The sequence below is a fragment of the Schistocerca gregaria genome, chromosome 5, assembly GCF_023897955.1.
Source record: "Schistocerca gregaria isolate iqSchGreg1 chromosome 5, iqSchGreg1.2, whole genome shotgun sequence".
Classification (NCBI taxonomy): domain Eukaryota; kingdom Metazoa; phylum Arthropoda; class Insecta; order Orthoptera; family Acrididae; genus Schistocerca; species Schistocerca gregaria.
This window is the reverse complement of record NC_064924.1, coordinates 10,325,361-10,342,342: the sequence shown is the minus strand read 5'-3', so window position 1 is coordinate 10,342,342 and position 16,982 is coordinate 10,325,361. Positions and strand designations below refer to the sequence as shown.

The following is a 16,982-nucleotide window of genomic DNA, read 5'->3' as shown; positions in this document are numbered from 1 at the left end:
AGATGAAAATGATTTTTTTATATACTTCACTATAATGACAGTTCATTTTTTGTTTTCATTTGTAACAGAAAATTGGCAAGTGTATGTCCGACAATGTCAGGCTTGTCAGCTAATATGTAAATACATGAGTGAGATGTATGGATTACACTAGTATGCCAAAGATAACATTAAAAACTTCAAAGATTGTGGAGCATAACAAATTACATCTTCTACATCAGGCAGTAACAATGCAATTACACACACTGAGTGTAATTTGCTGTACTTCTGTTAAGTCATTTTTGTTTATCTGGAATAACATGATCTGAAGTTTCGAAAGATTGTCACTAAGCACAAATAATTATTGTCCTTTGACAAGTAAGCCATAGTTGATGAATAACAGATAAATTGTTGCAAAATCGCAGACACTTTTGTGTGTGATATATGTTAACTTACATCCATTTTAAATTCAAACTCTGAAATACTATTGCTAACATTATTATGCTGATTACCACAATTATAGTAATTACATGGGTACCATACAGAAGTAAAATATCATGGCCCATAAACTCTACTAGTTTATTCCAGGGTATTTTTCATGTCTTTGAACATTCCCTTACCGACTTTGAGCTATAAAGCACGTATTAACTAGTGAATGAAGACTTCTAGTGTTGCTACTGCTACTATTACCACTACTACTGTTACTCATCGTCCTTACACATATTATGATAATATCAAAAAACTCTCAAGTTATGACTGAAATTTAAAACCTTCAGTTTGGATGCACACTACATCCAAACTTTTACAGGAAATCAGGAGAAGCTGTGGGCAGTGAGGACAATGGACAGTGGACACTACATGTGTAACAGGCATCAAATTGAGAATTAGTGTTGAGCAGAAAGCATGCTTGGATTGCTGAATTGGTTAAGGCGGCTGCTCATGTAAAGGAGAAAATCTAGGTTCAAATGCCATCCAGCACAAATGTTCACTTCACCATCGGATTTATTTCAGTGCCCAGTTGCCACTAATGCCTGAGTTTTTCATACATCATTTATAAACATTTACACTGATAAGCTAAACCATTATGACCACCTGCCTAATAGCTTGTTTGTCCATCTTTGGAACCAAATACATCACTGATTCTGCATATCAGGGATCAGACAGTTTGTTGTTAGTTTTATGGATGTATGTGACATTAGATGTCTACACAAAGGTCATGTAATTCACGTAAGTAATGGGCCACTGATTTACGAATGTGGTAATGGCACCTGATAGCAACCCAGATGGGTTCCACAGGGTTTACATCAGACGACTTTGGCCATCAGGCGAATTTGGTTGCTGAGATATTAACTTGAGTTCACTACAATGCTCCTTGAACCACTGTGGCATGGTTCTGTCTCCGAGACATGGGCAATTATACTGATGAAAGATGACATCACCACCAGGGAAGACATCAACCATGAAGCGATGCAGGCAGTTCGCATCTGTCAGCGCATCTTTGATTACTACCACTGTTTCCATGCAAGTGCAGGAGAATTTCTCCCATAGCATAATACTGCTCCTGCCAGCCTGCATCTGTGGCACGCTGCACGTTTCGACCCACCATTCACCTCGATGATGGCATTTGTGGAGATGACCATAGAGCTAGTGTAGCAAAAATGTGATTCACACAACACATTTCCATTGATTGACAGTCAACTCCTGGTGGTCCTGTGCCCATTGCAATTGTAACTGATGGTGTCAATGGATCAATATGTAAACATGTAGGGATGGTCTGCAGCAGAGTTCCTTGTTCAATAATGTACAACAAGTGGTGTGCTCCGAAACATGTGTGTGCACCAGCATTGTGCCTTTTTGGCAGAGATCCCACAGATCACCATCTTTCCTACTTTACAGAGCAGACTAGCTTTTGAACTGCACGTTCTGTGAAGAGTCATGGATGTCTAACTGTTTACTGCCTAGTGGTAGTTTCATTGTCATTCTACGTCTTTCTGTAGATGCTCATGACAGTAGCATGTGGACATATGACCAGCATCACCTTTTTCAAGATACTCATTCACAGGCCCTGCATAATAACAATCTGCCCTTCATCAAAGTTGCTTATCTCAAGGTATTTCCCTATTTGCAGCCCATATCTTTGCTAGGGTGATCCCCTGTCTGTGTGTGGCCCACTTACATACTTTTGTTACCACGTTACCTGCCTTCAATGCCACCAGGCAGCATCCAATGTCACAGTGGTCAGTGATTATAATGTTTTGGCTTATCAGTGTGTATTGCCCACTAAGTGAAAAATGCTGTCTCAGACATGTTTGAAAGAATAGACAACTCATATATAGTTTATTTACGTGGACTACTGCAGTGAAATTGTGAAACAGTTAAAAAGTACCTTCATTTGTTCCATTTGTTATGAACCATCTTGAAGAGAAATCCCACCCTGATTCTGCAGCTGATTTCAGGTCAGTATAAAGACGTTGTTGGACTTTAGAGTCATTAGATAATCCATGGGCAATGATGTAATCTTCACTGAAAAATGAAATTAAACATGAGATCAGCATTAAGTAGTAGATTCTGAGAAAAATTTAATTGAAGTATGAAAGTCTTATTACAAACATTTAAAAATGGTTCAATAATAAAGGATAGTTTCGGTGTCGTATTGTGCAATTGCTGCACTTTGCAGTGTCACAGTCTCATAGTTTGATGTTTTTCTTTACTACAGCAGTTCCAGTGGAAATGTGAACCAGTTGTTTGCTGTGCAAATATTTTTATATCATGAAGGCTGTACAGATGCACTAGCTAATTTTAGTCTGCTTGCTGTTTGGCATCTTTCTATGCCGTGTAAGTTTCTTTTCTCTATGTGGCATTTTATCCTTTCCTTTTTCTTTCTATCAACTTTATTTCATTCTCTCACATAGTTGTCTAATCTTCAATCAAGGCAACTGACTTTTAGGGGTTTGACTACCAAACTCTAATCAATAGTGCATACAGATGTTTGGGGGAATGGAACATGTGTGTCTATTTCTGTCAAGTCAAATGGAGTAACATATACCTTGATTATGGAGAAGCATATGCAATCTTATGTTGTATCACACTGAAGATGGTATAAATGACTGCCTTTCAACAGTGGCTGTTTTCTGATCATCTGATATTGACAATTAAGAAGAAAGATTGATGGAAACTGACCTCGACAGAGACCAGTATGGATTCCTCAGAATTTGTAGACACAAACCACAGAGATTTTACAGTCTTCACTGGAATACACTTCTTGGAATTCTGATAGAAGAACGAATTAAATAGCCTACAACCTGTACAGAAATTAGATTGTAATAATAAGAGTATAAAAACAGTAACTGATAAGGAAATGAGACAGCATTATAGTTTGTTTCCCTTATTATTTAACATGTACATTAAGCAAGCAAAAAAAGAAGAAATTTTGAAAAGGATAAACTTCAGAGAGACAAATTAAAAACTTTTAAGATTGGTCAATTCTGTCAGAGACAGCAGATGACTTGAAGATCATTTGAATGAAATGGATAGTGTCTAAAAGCAAAATATTATAACATCAAAAAAGAAAAAAAGGCTAATGGAGTTAAGTTAAATTAAATAATATGGTGCTCAGGGAGAAACTTCCACATGGGAAAAATATATTAAAAACAAAGGTTCCAAGACTTACCAAGCGGGAAAGCGCCGGCAGACAGGCACAATGAACAAAACACACAAACACACACACAGAATTACTAGCTTTCGCAACCGATGGTTGCTTCTTCAGGAAGGAGAGGGAAAGACGAAAGGATGTGGGTTTTAAGGGAGAGGGTAAGGAGTCATTCCAATCCCGGGTGCTTGTGTCTGTGTATGTGCGGATGGATATGTGTGTGTGTGTGTGTGTGTGTGTGTGTGTGTGTGCGAGTGTACACCTGTCCTTTTTTTCCCCCTAAGGGAAGTCTTTCCGCTCCCGGGATTGGAATGACTCCTCATCCTCTCCCTTAAAACCCACAGCCTTTCGTCTTTCCCTTTCCTTCCTGAAGAAGCAACCATCAGTTGCGAAAGCTAGTAACACACAAACACACACAGCTTTCGCAACCGATGGTTGCTTCTTTAGGAAGGAGAGGGAAAGACGAAAGGATGTGGGTTTTAAGGGAGAGGGTAAGGAGTCATTCCAATCCCGGGAGCGGAAAGACTTACCTTAGGGGGGAAAAAAGGATAGGTATATACTCGAGCACACACACACACACACACACACACACACACACACACACACATATATATATATATATTCCTGAAGAAGCAACCATCGGTTGCGAAAGCTAGCAATTCTGTGTGTGTGTTTGTGTGTTTTGTTCATGTGCCTGTCTGCCGGCGCTTTCCCGCTTGGTAAGTCTTGGAATCTTTGTTTTTAATATATTTTTCCCACGTGAAAGTTTCTTTCTATTATATATATAGAAAGAAACTTCCACATGGGAAATATATATATATATATATATATATATATATATATATATATATATATATATATATATATATATAAATAAAACAGAAAGAAACTTCCACATGGGAAAAATATATTAAAAATAAAGATTCCAAGACTTACCAAGCGGGAAAGCGCCGGCAGACAGGCACATGAACAAAACACACAAACACACACACAGAATTACAAGCTTTCGCAACTGGCAGTTGCTTCGTCAGGAAGGAAGGAAGGAGAGGGAAAAATGAAAGCAGAAACAAAGATTTCTGCTTGTGTCTGTGTATGTGCGGATGGATATGTGTGTGTGTGTGTGTGCGAGTGTACACCTGTCCTTTTTTTCCCCTAAGGGAAGTCTTTCCGCTCCCGGGATTGGAATGACTCCTTACCCTCTCCCTTAAAACCCACACCCTTTCATTTTTCCCTCTCCTTCCTTCCTTCCTGACGAAGCAACTGCCAGTTGCGAAAGCTCGAATTCTGTGTGTGTGTTTGTGTGTTTTGTTCATGTGCCTGTCTGCCGTATATATTAAAAACAAAGATTCCAAGACTTACCAAGCAGGAAAGCACCGGCAGACAGGCACAATGAACAAAACAAACAAACACACACACACAATTACTAGCTTTCGCAACCGATGGTTGCTTCTTCAGGAAGGAAAGGGAAAGACGAAAGGATGTGGGTTTTAAGGGAGAGGGTGAGGAGTCATTCCAATCCCGGGAGCGGAAAGACTTCCCTTAGGGGGAAAAAAAGGACAGGTGTACACTCGCACACACACACACACACACACACACACACACACACACACACACACACACACACACACACACACACACACAAAATTTAGAGCTTTCGCATCCGGTGGTTGCTTCATCAGGAAAGAGGAAGGAGAGGGAAAGATGAAAGGATGTGGGTTTTAAGGAAGAGGGTAAGGAGTCATTCCAATCCCGGGAGCGGAAAGACTTACCTTAGGGGGAAAAAAGGACAGGTGTACACTCGCACACACACACATATCCATCCACACATACACAGACACAAGCAGACATTTGTAAAGGCAAAGAGTTCGGGCAGAGATGTCAGTCGAGGTGGACGTACAGAGGCAAAGAAGATGTTGAAAGAAAGGTTAGGTATGAGCGGCGGCAACTTGAAATTAGCAGAGATTGAGCCGTGGCGGATATCGAGAAGAGAGGATATACTGAAGGGCAAGTTCCCATCTCCGGAGTTCGGATAGGTTGGTGTTGGTGGGAAGTATCCAGATAACCCGGACGGTGTAACACTGTGCCAAGATTTGCCTTTAAATATGTGTGCTTGTGTCTGTGTATGTATGGATGGATATGGGTGTGTGTGTGTGCGCGAGTATATACCTATCCTTTTTTTCCCCTAAGGTAAGTCTTTCCACTCCCGGGATTGGAATGACTCCTTACCCTCTCCCTTAAAACCCACATCCTTTCATCTTTCCTTTTCCTTCCCTCTTTCCTGACGAAGCAGCCGCCGGATGCAAAAGCTCTAAATTTTGTGTGTGTGTGTGTGTGTGTTTGTGTGTTATTTTATTGTGCCTGTCTACCAGCGCTTTCCCGCTTGGTAAGTCTTGGAATCTTTGTTTTCTATTGTTGAATGACAGGTGAGGTATGAGTGGCGGCAACTTGAAATTAGCGGAGATTGAGGCCTGGTGGATAATGAGAAGAGAGGATATATTGAAGGGCAAGTTCCCATCTCCGGAGTTCTGACAGATTGGTGTTAGTGGGAAGTGTCCAGATAACCCGGACGGTGTAACACTGTGCCAAGATGTGCCGGCCGTGCACCAAGGCATGTTTAGCCACTGGGTGATCCTCATTACCAACAAACACTGTCTGCCTGTGTCCATTCATGCGAATGGACAGTTTGTTGCTGGTCATTCCGACATAGAAAGCGTCACAGTGTAGGCAGGTCAGTTGGTAAATCACGTGGGTGCTTTGACACGTGGCTCTGCCTTTGATCGTGTACACCTTCTGGGTTAGAGGACTGGAGTAAGTGGTGGTGGGAGGGTGCATGGGACAGGTTTTACACCGGGGGCGGTTGCAAGGGTAGGAGCCAGAGGGTAGGTAAGTTGGTTTGGGGATTTCATAGGGATGAACAAAGAGGTTATGAAGGTTAGGTGGACGGCGGAAAGACACTCTTGGTGGAGTGGGGAGGATTTCATGAAGGATGTATCTCATTTCGGGGCAGGATTTTAGGAAGTCGTATCCCTGCTTGAGACCCACATTCAGAGTCTGATCCAGTCCCAGGAAGTATCCTGTCTCAAGTGGGGCAGTTTTGATGTTCTTCTGTGAGAGGTTCTGGGTTTGAGGGGATGAGGAAGTGGCTCTGGTTATTTCTTCTGTACCAGGTCGGGAGGGTAGTTGCGGGATGCAAAAGCTGTTTTCAGATTGTTGGTGTAATGGTTCAGGGATTCAGGACTGGAGCAGATTCATTTGCCACGAAGGCCTAGGCTGTAGGGAAGGGACTGTTTGATATGGAATGGGTGGCAGCTGCCATAATGGAGGTACTATTGCTTGTTGGTGGGTTTGATGTGGACGGATTTGTGAAGCTCGCCATTGGACAGATGGAGGTCGGCGTCAAGGAAAGTGCCATGGGATTTGGAGTAGGACCAGGTGAATCTGGTAGAACCAAAGGAGCTGAGGTTGGAGAGGAAATTCTGGAGTTGTTCTTCACTGTGTGTCCAGATCATGAAGATGTCATGAATAAATCTGTACCAAACTTTGGGTTGGCAGGCTTGGGTAACCAAGAAGGCTTCCTCTAAGCGACCCAGAAATAGGTTGGCATACGAGGGGGACATCCTGGTACCCATGGTTGTTCCCTTTAATTGTTGGTATGTCTGGCCTTCACAAGTGAAGAAGTTGTGGGTCAGGATGAAGCTGGCTAAAGTGATGAGGAAAGAGGTTTTAGGTAGGGTAGCAGGTGATTGGTGTGAAAGGGAGTGCTCCATTGCAGCGAGGCCCTGGACGTGCGGGATATTTGTGTATAGGGAAGTGGCATCAATGGTTACAAGGATGGTTTCCGGGGGTAACAGACTGGGTAAGGATTCCAGGTGTTCGAGAAAGTGGTTGATGTCTTTGATGAAGGATGGGAGACTGCATGTAATGGGTTGAAGGTGTTGATCTACGCAGGCAGAGATACGTTCTGTGGGGTCTTGGTAACCAGCTACAATGGGGCAGCCGGGATGTTTGGGTTTGTGAATTTTAGGAAGTAGATAGAAGGTAGGAGTGCGAGGTGTCGGTTGGGTCAGGAGTTTGATGGAGTCAGGTGAAAGGTTTTGTAGGGGGCCTAAGGTTCTGAGGATCCCTTGAAGCTCCGCCTGGACATCAGGAATGGGATTACCTTGGCAAACTCTGTATGTAGAGTTGCCTGAAAGCTGACGCAGTCCCTCAGCCACACACTCCCGACGATCAAGTACCACGGTCATGGAACCCTTGTCAGCTGGAAGAATGATGATGAATCGGTCAGCCTTCAGATCACGGATAGCCTGGGCTTCAGCTGTAGTGATGTTGGGAGTAGGATTAAGGTTTTTCAAGAAAGATTGAGAGGCAAGGCTGGAAGTGAGAAATTCCTGGAAGGTTTGGAGAGGGTGATTTTGTGGAAGAGGAGGTGGGTCCCGCTGTGATGGAGGACGGAACTGTTCCAGGCAGGGTTCAATTTGAATAGTGTCTTGGGGAGTTGGATCATTAGGAGTGGGATCAGGATTATTTTTCTTCGTGGCAAAGTGATATTTCCAGCAGAGACTATGAGTGTAGGACAGTAAATCTTTGACAAGGGCAGTTTGGTTGAATCTGGGAGTGGGGCTGAAGGTGAGGCCTTTGGATAGGACAGAGGTTTCGGATTGGGAGAGAGGTTTGGAGGAAAGGTAAACTACTGAATTGGGGTGTTGTGGTTCCAGATTGTGTTGACTAGAATTTTGGGGTGTTGGGGGGAGTGGAGCTGGAAGTGTGAGATTGAGTAGATGGGAGAGACTGGGTCTGTGTGCAATGAGAGGAGGTTGAGGTTTGTTGGAAAGGTTGTGGAGGGTGAGTGAGTTGCCTCTCCGGAGGTGGGAAACCAGGAGATTGGATAGTTTTTTGAGGTGGAGGGTGGCATGCTGTTCTAATTTGCGGTTGGCCTGTAGGAGGATGCTATGAACAGCCGGTGTGGATGTGGGAGAGGAAAGATTGAGGACTTTGATTTGGGATAGGAGTTGACAGGTGTGTTCATTGGCCGAGTCGATGTATAGGTGAAGGATTAGGCGGGTGAGGGCTATGGATTGTGCAGTTTGGAACTGGTATAAAGACTGATGGAAAGAAGGACTGCAGCCAGAGATGGGAACATTAAGTGTGAGGCCTTTGGGGGTAATGCCAAATGGCAGACAAGCCTGATTAAATAAAATATGGGAGCGTAATCTGACTAGGGTGAAGGCATGTTTGCGGAGGGAATGTAAATAAAATTTAATGGGGTCGTGGTAGGGATGTTGTGAGGTTGACATGGTATTAGAAGGTGGAAAGGGTAACATGAGGTTAAAGTGAATATATATTAAAAACAAAGATTCCAAGACTTACCAAGTGGGAAAGCGCCGGCAGACAGGCACAATGAACAAAAAACACAAACACACACACAGAATTACTAGCTTTTGCAACCAATGGTTGCTTCTTCAGGAAAGAGGGAAGGAGAGGGAAAGACGAAAGGATGTGGGTTTTAAGGGAGAGGGTAAGGAGTCATTCCAATCCTGGGAGCGGGAAGACTTCCCTTAGGGGGAAAAAAGGACAGGTGTACACTCGCACACACACACATATCCATTCGCACATACACAGACACAAAAACACACACACAAAATTTTGAGCTTTCGCAACCAACAGTTGCCTCTTCAGGAAAGAGGGAAGTAGAGGGAAAGATGAAAGGATGTGGGTTTTAAGGGAGAGAGTAGGAGTCATTCCAATCCCGGGAGTGGAAAGACTTACCTCAGGGGGAAAAAAGGACAGGTGTACACTCGCACACACACACACACACACACACACACACACACACACACACACACACACACACACACACACACACATATCCATCCGTACATACACAGACACAAGCAGACATTTTTCAATTTCCATTGTTTCAATTTTGCTGTTGAAATATTTAAAACGTACTTCACTCTGTGTAATTATGTATGCAAGAGACATGGTCACCAACTTGAAGATACATTTACACTCAAAGGATTATAGTTTTTTCCACAAACTTGGATGAAAGAAGAGAAAGCAATAAGAAATGAACATATGGTGGCTAATTATTTCATAAATGAAACTAGTTAAGTACCTTGAAAGGACAGCAAACTCTGAAGCATTACATATGGCAAACTTGTGCTGTCATGTACATTTTGCTTTGTTTATAGGCAGACAATTTTGTTAATTTCATTGTTATACTGTGATTGTTATTTTCAGCAGTTGTACCAGTAAATATTCTGAAACAATGAAACAAACCAACCTGCCATTACTGATGCTTCCTCACACTACCCAGCAATCCATTTTAGAGCAGTACTCACAGAACATCATTTGCATAATATTCTATTTTCATTCATGTAAGTGTATTGATGGTGTGCATACTTTGAAAAGGCTGCATGTGTGGCAAATTTAAAGCTAGCGAGCTATGGTTGGCTTGTATTCTCTATGGGTATTTCTGCAGCTCTTTGTATAAGTAATTGGTTCCTGCTGAATGTTACTTAAATACTGTGTTCAAGGTGATAATGCTTCCATGGAATAAAGTAGTGTTCTGTCTACTGGCTTTGTTGTACTTATACCTAATTACAACACAACTGGTGACAAGTGTGGTCCTATTCCACAAACATATTTCTACTCTGGTCAGTTCTCCATTTATTCTTACAATAACTGATGGTGTTACAGAGGACATTTTACATTGGTTGGATAAAAAAGCAAGAATCATTCGCCATGGTGTTGCACAACCAATAACAGGTGCTGGACTGTCAAACTCAGTACTTCAATTATTGGCTTCTGTTTTGTCTAGTTGGTATGCTCCTCAGTCTTTATCACCTGGAGTTTTGTCCTCTTCAGCCCTGTTGTGTATCCACCTCCTTTTTCTACATATGATGAGTCCATTGAGGAATGGGATGCATATGAGAAACATGTAGGACAATACTTCCAAGCTGTTGCAATCACTGAAGCTATTTTATGTCATGCCTTGTTCCTTTCATTGATGTAGCCAAAAATGTATCAAGTCCTATGTCAAATTGCCCCTTCATAGGGTCCATCTTCTTTAATGTTTGACCAAATGTGTGAACTTCTTTCAAAATACTACTGTAAGCACACACACGTTATTGCATCACAGGTTGGGTTTTACTGCTGTAGGAAGCAACAACATCAAACCTATCAAGCATGGGTAGCTGAACTCCATGGTTTAAGTCATCATTGCCCTTTTGTGTCTGTTGTGCATGAAGAGCCATACGCTGAGCAGATGACCATTTAGCGCTGAATCCCCCATTGTGAAAATCCACTACTGCACATCATGGCTCAATTTGGTTACCTGCAGCTCCTGACATACAGAATACAATGTGTCACGAGCTGCAGGTAATAAAATTGAGTCATGGTGTGAAGTATCAGCAGTCCAACCCTCTCCTCCACACCAGGTTTCAGATGGTTTGCAGGAGGAAGACACAGTTGCAGCAGTCTGCTCACAGTCAGAGCATCAAGGTGGCTGACTTCACTCCATGCAGCAGGCACACCAACAAAGTAAACAGGCCTGTAAACAACAAATTACATGGTTTCATTAACCACGAGTGCCCATACTGCTGGGCTACCTGTCGTAACTGCAACAATAAAGGTCACATTGGTTCTGTTTGTAATGCAAAAATTCAGCACAATGATCCTGTTGTGGATATGGATTTAAACATTGTATCGGCTGTTTCTGTTGTGCCAAACAAGTTTTTTATTAATGGTATGGTTTTTTCATAATGCTCTACACTTGCAACTGGATACAGGAGCTGTGATAACATCATTTAACTCACAAACTAGGCTCTCCTCCACTTCTCCCTGTGTCAAGAAAGATAGTAAATTACAAAAAACAAAGTATCCTTATTCTCAGCCAGTTCTCTGGCCCTGAGTAACCTACAAGTCAGCAGTCTGGTCAGTTATATTTCTTGTTGTGGATAACACATCTACAAAGACTCTTTTTGGATTAGGTGCTTTTAAGTTGTTTGGTTTTACAATTTGAGATGAAGTGAATTTAGTGTCAGAACAAGTCCTCTATACACAGTTACATGCATTATGTTCTGAGTTTTCCTCTCAGTTCTCTCATGGGTTGGGATGTGCCAACAATTTTCAGGCATGCCTTATTGTGAAACCTTCTGCTAGGCCTCATTTCTTCCAGGCCTGTCCGTTTCTAGTGGCACTTGGGGAACAAATCAAAGATGATTTAGATCACCTCTTGGAATCTGGCATTATCTGACCTGTTGCATCAGGTGAATGGTCTACTCCCCTTAGTTATAGTACAGAAACCATTGGGCTGGTTTTAAAGTTTTTGTGGATGCACAATCTGTAGTGGATACTTACCCGATACTCCCCCTGGGCAAACTCTTTCCAAAGTTATCACATGGTCAATATTTCTCAATCAGGTGAATGGTCTACTCCCCTTAGTTATAGTACAGAAACTATTGGGCTGGTTTTAAAGTTTTTGTGGATGCACAATCTGTAGTGGATACTTACCCGATACTCCCCCTGGGCAAACTCTTTCCAAAGTTATCACATGGTCAATATTTCTCAAAAATTGTGCTGTTGGATGCCTAATTACAGCTCCTTTGAGATACAGCCACAACATATGTTAGTTGCCAGCACTCTCACTGTTTTTCAATGTTTTTTTGGAACAGCTTATGGTGTCTGTGCCAGGTTGTGCAAATTATTTAGATGACAGTGTAGTTTCCGGGGTCTCCACTGAGGTCCACAGCTCGTGGCCGTGCGGTAGCGTTCTTGCTTCCCACGGCCAGGTTCCCAGGTTCGATTCCCAGCGGGGTCAGGGATTTTCTCTGTCTCGTGATGACTGGGTGTTGTGTGATGTCCTTAGGTTAGTTAGGTTTAAGTAGTTCTAAGTTCTAGGGGAAAGATGACCATAGCTGTTCAGTCCCATAGTGCTCAGAGCCATTTAAACCATTTGAACCTCCACTGAGGAACATGCACAAAATCAGGTTTTTCTAGGCAAAGTCACCTACCACCATAAATTTTTGCGCTTGGGGCAGCATCCACAGCTGTTACTTGTGTTGCTGCACAAATGGACTCAGTTTCACTGGTTGCCAGCTTGTGACATCAGTTTTTTCACCCTTAAGATGACCATGTTGCAGTGTGCATCCTATTTAGTGATATACCAACCAAGGCTCCACTTAGTCCTTGAAGCAGGTACTCCACTGTATGGGTTGGGAGCAGTACTGGCTCATAGATATCCCAATGTCTCTGAGTGGCCTATTGCTCTTACCTCAAAAACACTAACTCCTGCTCAATATAGGTACTCCCAGATAGAAAAGGAAGCATTGGCCATAGTACTTGCTGTGAAGAAATTCCTTGTTTTTCTCTGTGGTACCAAATTTCACTTGCCACTGATCACAAACCACTGGTTTCCTTATTCAGTCCTTCTGAGTCCTTACCAGATAAATTACTACATCACATTAAGTGTTGGGCTCTTTTCGTTTCATGTTACAACTATGAGATTCATTTGCACCTTATGAATCAATGGCAAATGCCAATGCTTTGTCCTGCCTGCTGACAAGTCTGGGCCTAGGATTTGATCAGGAGGAATTGCTCTGTTTCCACAGTGATGTCACCACGTATCAGATAGTTGATAGTTCTTTTGTAACTGGCACAAGGATTGTGAAGGCTTTGGATCTTGTTTTGTGGAATGTCATAAGATTTGTGCAACAAGGTTGCACCTTCTGGTGCATTTGACTCACTCCATAATTATTACGTCTTTTAACACTGATTCTCTGTTATGGATTGGGTTCTGCTTTTAGCCACATATCACACAGCCCCTCAGGTACTGATCCCTCAGTGCTTCATTCAGAGGTCCTCCATTTATTACATGCAGACTATTGGGGTGTTTACGCACAAAAACATTGGCCCGCTGATGTTTATTATAGGCTGTAGGTCATTGACACATATTCTTGTTTTCTGTATGTCATTTGTTGTGTTTCCACATCCACAACTGCCACTGTTACAGCCTTGTCCAAAATGTTTTCACTTGAAGGGTTGCACACAATGTTAGTGTCCAATAATGGTCCACAATTTTAATCACAAGAGTTTGCCGCAGTTTGAGATTCCCACGGTATCTGTCACATTTTTACCCTGCCATTCCATCCACCATCTAACAGTGAGGCAGAATACCTAGTGGAAACGTTTAAAACTCAGATGAAAAATTATGTGGCCAACTCTTCATTCGACATCGCCTTAGATCAGTTTGTCTCCTCGTACCGTTACATGCCACATGCCATTCGGTGAGAAGAGCCTGGTGGAGCTACTCCATGGGTGCCATCCGAGGGCACTGCTACACCACCTGCATCCTCCACCTGTATATTAACCTATGTAGCTGGGTGTGGCTGTCTGGGTGTGTGGGTTTGAATGCCACCCTAAATGGATTACAGCTGTCATCAGGTGCCAGGGGTGGTTTCTCTGCAACATCTGCTTGGAGGGCAGCCTCTGCTTGAGGCTCCATGACCAGCTTCTCCTTCACATGGACAGCTAGGCATCCCCTGGTGTCACGCCATCACCTCTGAGCCCATCCACATCTGGTGTCACATCATCTGCTGCCGCTCCTTCTCCACTCCCATGTGAATGAAGGGATCCACCCTCGGTGGCCAAACCAGCAGTTCCCCAGCAGTTCCTCAATTGCTTCTGATACTATTATCAGGGATTATGTCACCTGTCCCAGAGCAACCATTGATACTAGTGTCATTGGCACTGGGGACACCATTGTCACCAGAACTGATGCTTGAAGTCAGCATGGAAACAGCCCCACCATTGCCTGTGTTGCCGTATGGTCTGAGATGGGAAAGTGGGCGCAGAATATATCTGTGCCAAAAGCATTTCAGACCATACACTCTCATTGCAGCATGCCACCTTGCCAGAGATCCAGCATATGAGGAGGACAGCATGGATGTCTGTGATCTCCCTAAGAGAGGAGGAATGGAGGAATGCAATGACACATGCACACACTTTCAAACGGCCAAGCTTGTGACAGAATTGTCTGAAGAGGACTCCTCAGATATGTGTGTGTGTGTGTGTGTGTGTGTGTGAGAGAGAGAGAGAGAGAGAGAGAGAGAGAGAGAGAGAGAGAGAGAGAGAGAGAGAGAGTGAGGTCACTGTCAGAGCTCGCCACAGACCCCAATTTATTTAGCTCACTACAGACCCCAATTTATTTAATGCTAGCTGAGCTATCCTTGGCCTCATCTCTCTATGTGTAATGCAACAGCTCTTGTGTATGCTGCTGAATGTTACTTAAATACGTGTTCAAGTTGTTAATGCTTCTGTGCAATAAAGTAGTGTTCAGTCTGCTGGTTGTGTCGTACTTATACTTCATTACAGCAATAAATATCATCCTTTACAATAATGTAATTATCCAAGGCAACCATGTGATGCAAAGAAATTGGTGCCATTATTGCTGCTTCTTCACGGAACGAGACTGACAACAGTATCGACTGCCACACCTGGTAAGAAATACTACCACTGATGCCTCATTCTTTCCAGTCATTCATTTCATTTGTTGCGCACAGTTACAATAATATAACTAACAAGCCACTGGTGATGAGGTTTGTGCACTCTGCTGTGACCTAGAGAGAGATGATGGCAAGGGCTAAAGCTATTGGCAGGGCCACCCAAGTCACGAAACCCAGCTCTCCTAGAGGAGACAACCTCAATGGAAAACAGGGAAGAACACCTTGAATAACTTGGAGAGATCGATTCTTAACTGTAGTAAAAGCAACCATCTAAAGGAGACAATCCCAAAAGAAAAACAGATGTGCTGGGATACCAGAAAGTGGCAGCCTCACCACCCAGTTACTCTGGCTGCAAGCTGGTATCCTGTAATGGGAGAATCATAATATTACTCCAGAAAAAAGCAGGCTGGATGGATAAATTTAAGACAGCCTTGGCACACAAGAGAAACAAAACAACTTTGAATAGACAGCATGTTCCAATTGTCTAATTGGAAAGTCCACAGTCTAAAAGGTAAGAAAGCTGAACTAGAAAATGAACTAAATTCACAAAATATGGACATGACATGACCTTCATAACAGAAACCAAAAAGAAATCAAGAGGTTCTGCAACAATAAACAGGTATGACGAGATGTGCAGAAGAGTCCCTCAAAAGGAAAGAGCCTATTCCGGAATTGCTGTTCTGTGGAGGAAGACTTTACCAAACAAAATATGGCATTATACCTTCATCAATGAACAGATAATTCTGGTGAGAATAAAGGTACCAAGAGTAAGAGTAATTATTAGTTACTGGAGTGTGTGCCCCAGAAGAGGGACGGGGTGATGACTCTGAAGACTTCTGTGATATCTTGAAAAGAATGCTATGTAAGACAAACAAATATGATTATCTAATAATAGCAGCTGATTTAAATGCCAGGATGGGTAACACCTGGTGGCAAGTTTTATTGGTTCTGAAAGGGAAAACATAATAATAATGGATATAGATTCAAGGTGTCCTCATTGAATAATGAATTAAGGATAAAAAACAAATTCTTCAGGTTTAGATGAATCCACAAATGTACCTGATCAGCTAGAGAGACAGCTATAATTCTAGACTACATAATGGCAAATAAGAAGAATTGATCATTAGCACAAGATGCAAGGATCTTCATAGGGCCAGATTGGCCATAGCCAAAATAACACAGAACAACATTTAAATTACATTTACTTCAAGAAGAGAGTATCTGGTTGTTATATCAGAAAAGGCTTGAAGAATATGTAAGTTTAAATATAAAAGCAGATAACATCAGTCAGGAATGGAATAATATAAAGGATGCACTAATTAAAGCAGCAACAGCAGCACTCGGCACAAGAAAGAAAAGTTGTTTTTTGTTTTTGTTTTTTTGTTTCTTGTTCCCCAAATGGAGCTTGTGATACTGGGATGATGAAGTATGTAGCCTAATTGAAGATAAGAAATGTGCCTACTTAAAAATATTGAACACCCCAGATGATCAAGATCAGAGACTAGATTATGAAAGGAATCAGCTCTAGTCAAAAGGAAAGTATGGTAAGTTAAAAACCTTAGTTGGGAAAGTTATATTACAGATGTTTAATATGACATAAGAGGAAGACAAGATAGGGCATACAAAATGAACAAAGAAGGTAAGGACAATCTGCAAATAAACACAGTATCTGAATGTAATTGGTTACAGTACTATAAAACACTCTGGATAGTTGTGCAAAATACATTGGTGGTTCTGTCTGAACCAGATAGGAATGTAGAATTGGATGACATTGGAGAAACTAGAGGATGCAATAATCTCTGGCAAGAACAGGAAGACTCCACAGTGTGACAAAATCAATATAGAATTAATAA

General features: G+C 42.3%; 1 protein-coding gene across 2 annotated transcripts in view; it reads right to left on the bottom strand.

Moving 5' to 3' along the window:
* The window catches only part of LOC126273150 (trehalase-like), a 260,073-nt gene that overhangs the window by 116,870 nt on the left and 126,221 nt on the right, over positions 1–16,982 (bottom strand). For both annotated transcript variants that reach the window (XM_049976602.1, XM_049976603.1), the window contains exon 5: positions 2,363–2,499. In XM_049976602.1, coding sequence (XP_049832559.1) covers positions 2,363–2,499 — 137 coding nt within the window. The remainder of the gene's footprint in view (positions 1–2,362; positions 2,500–16,982) is intronic.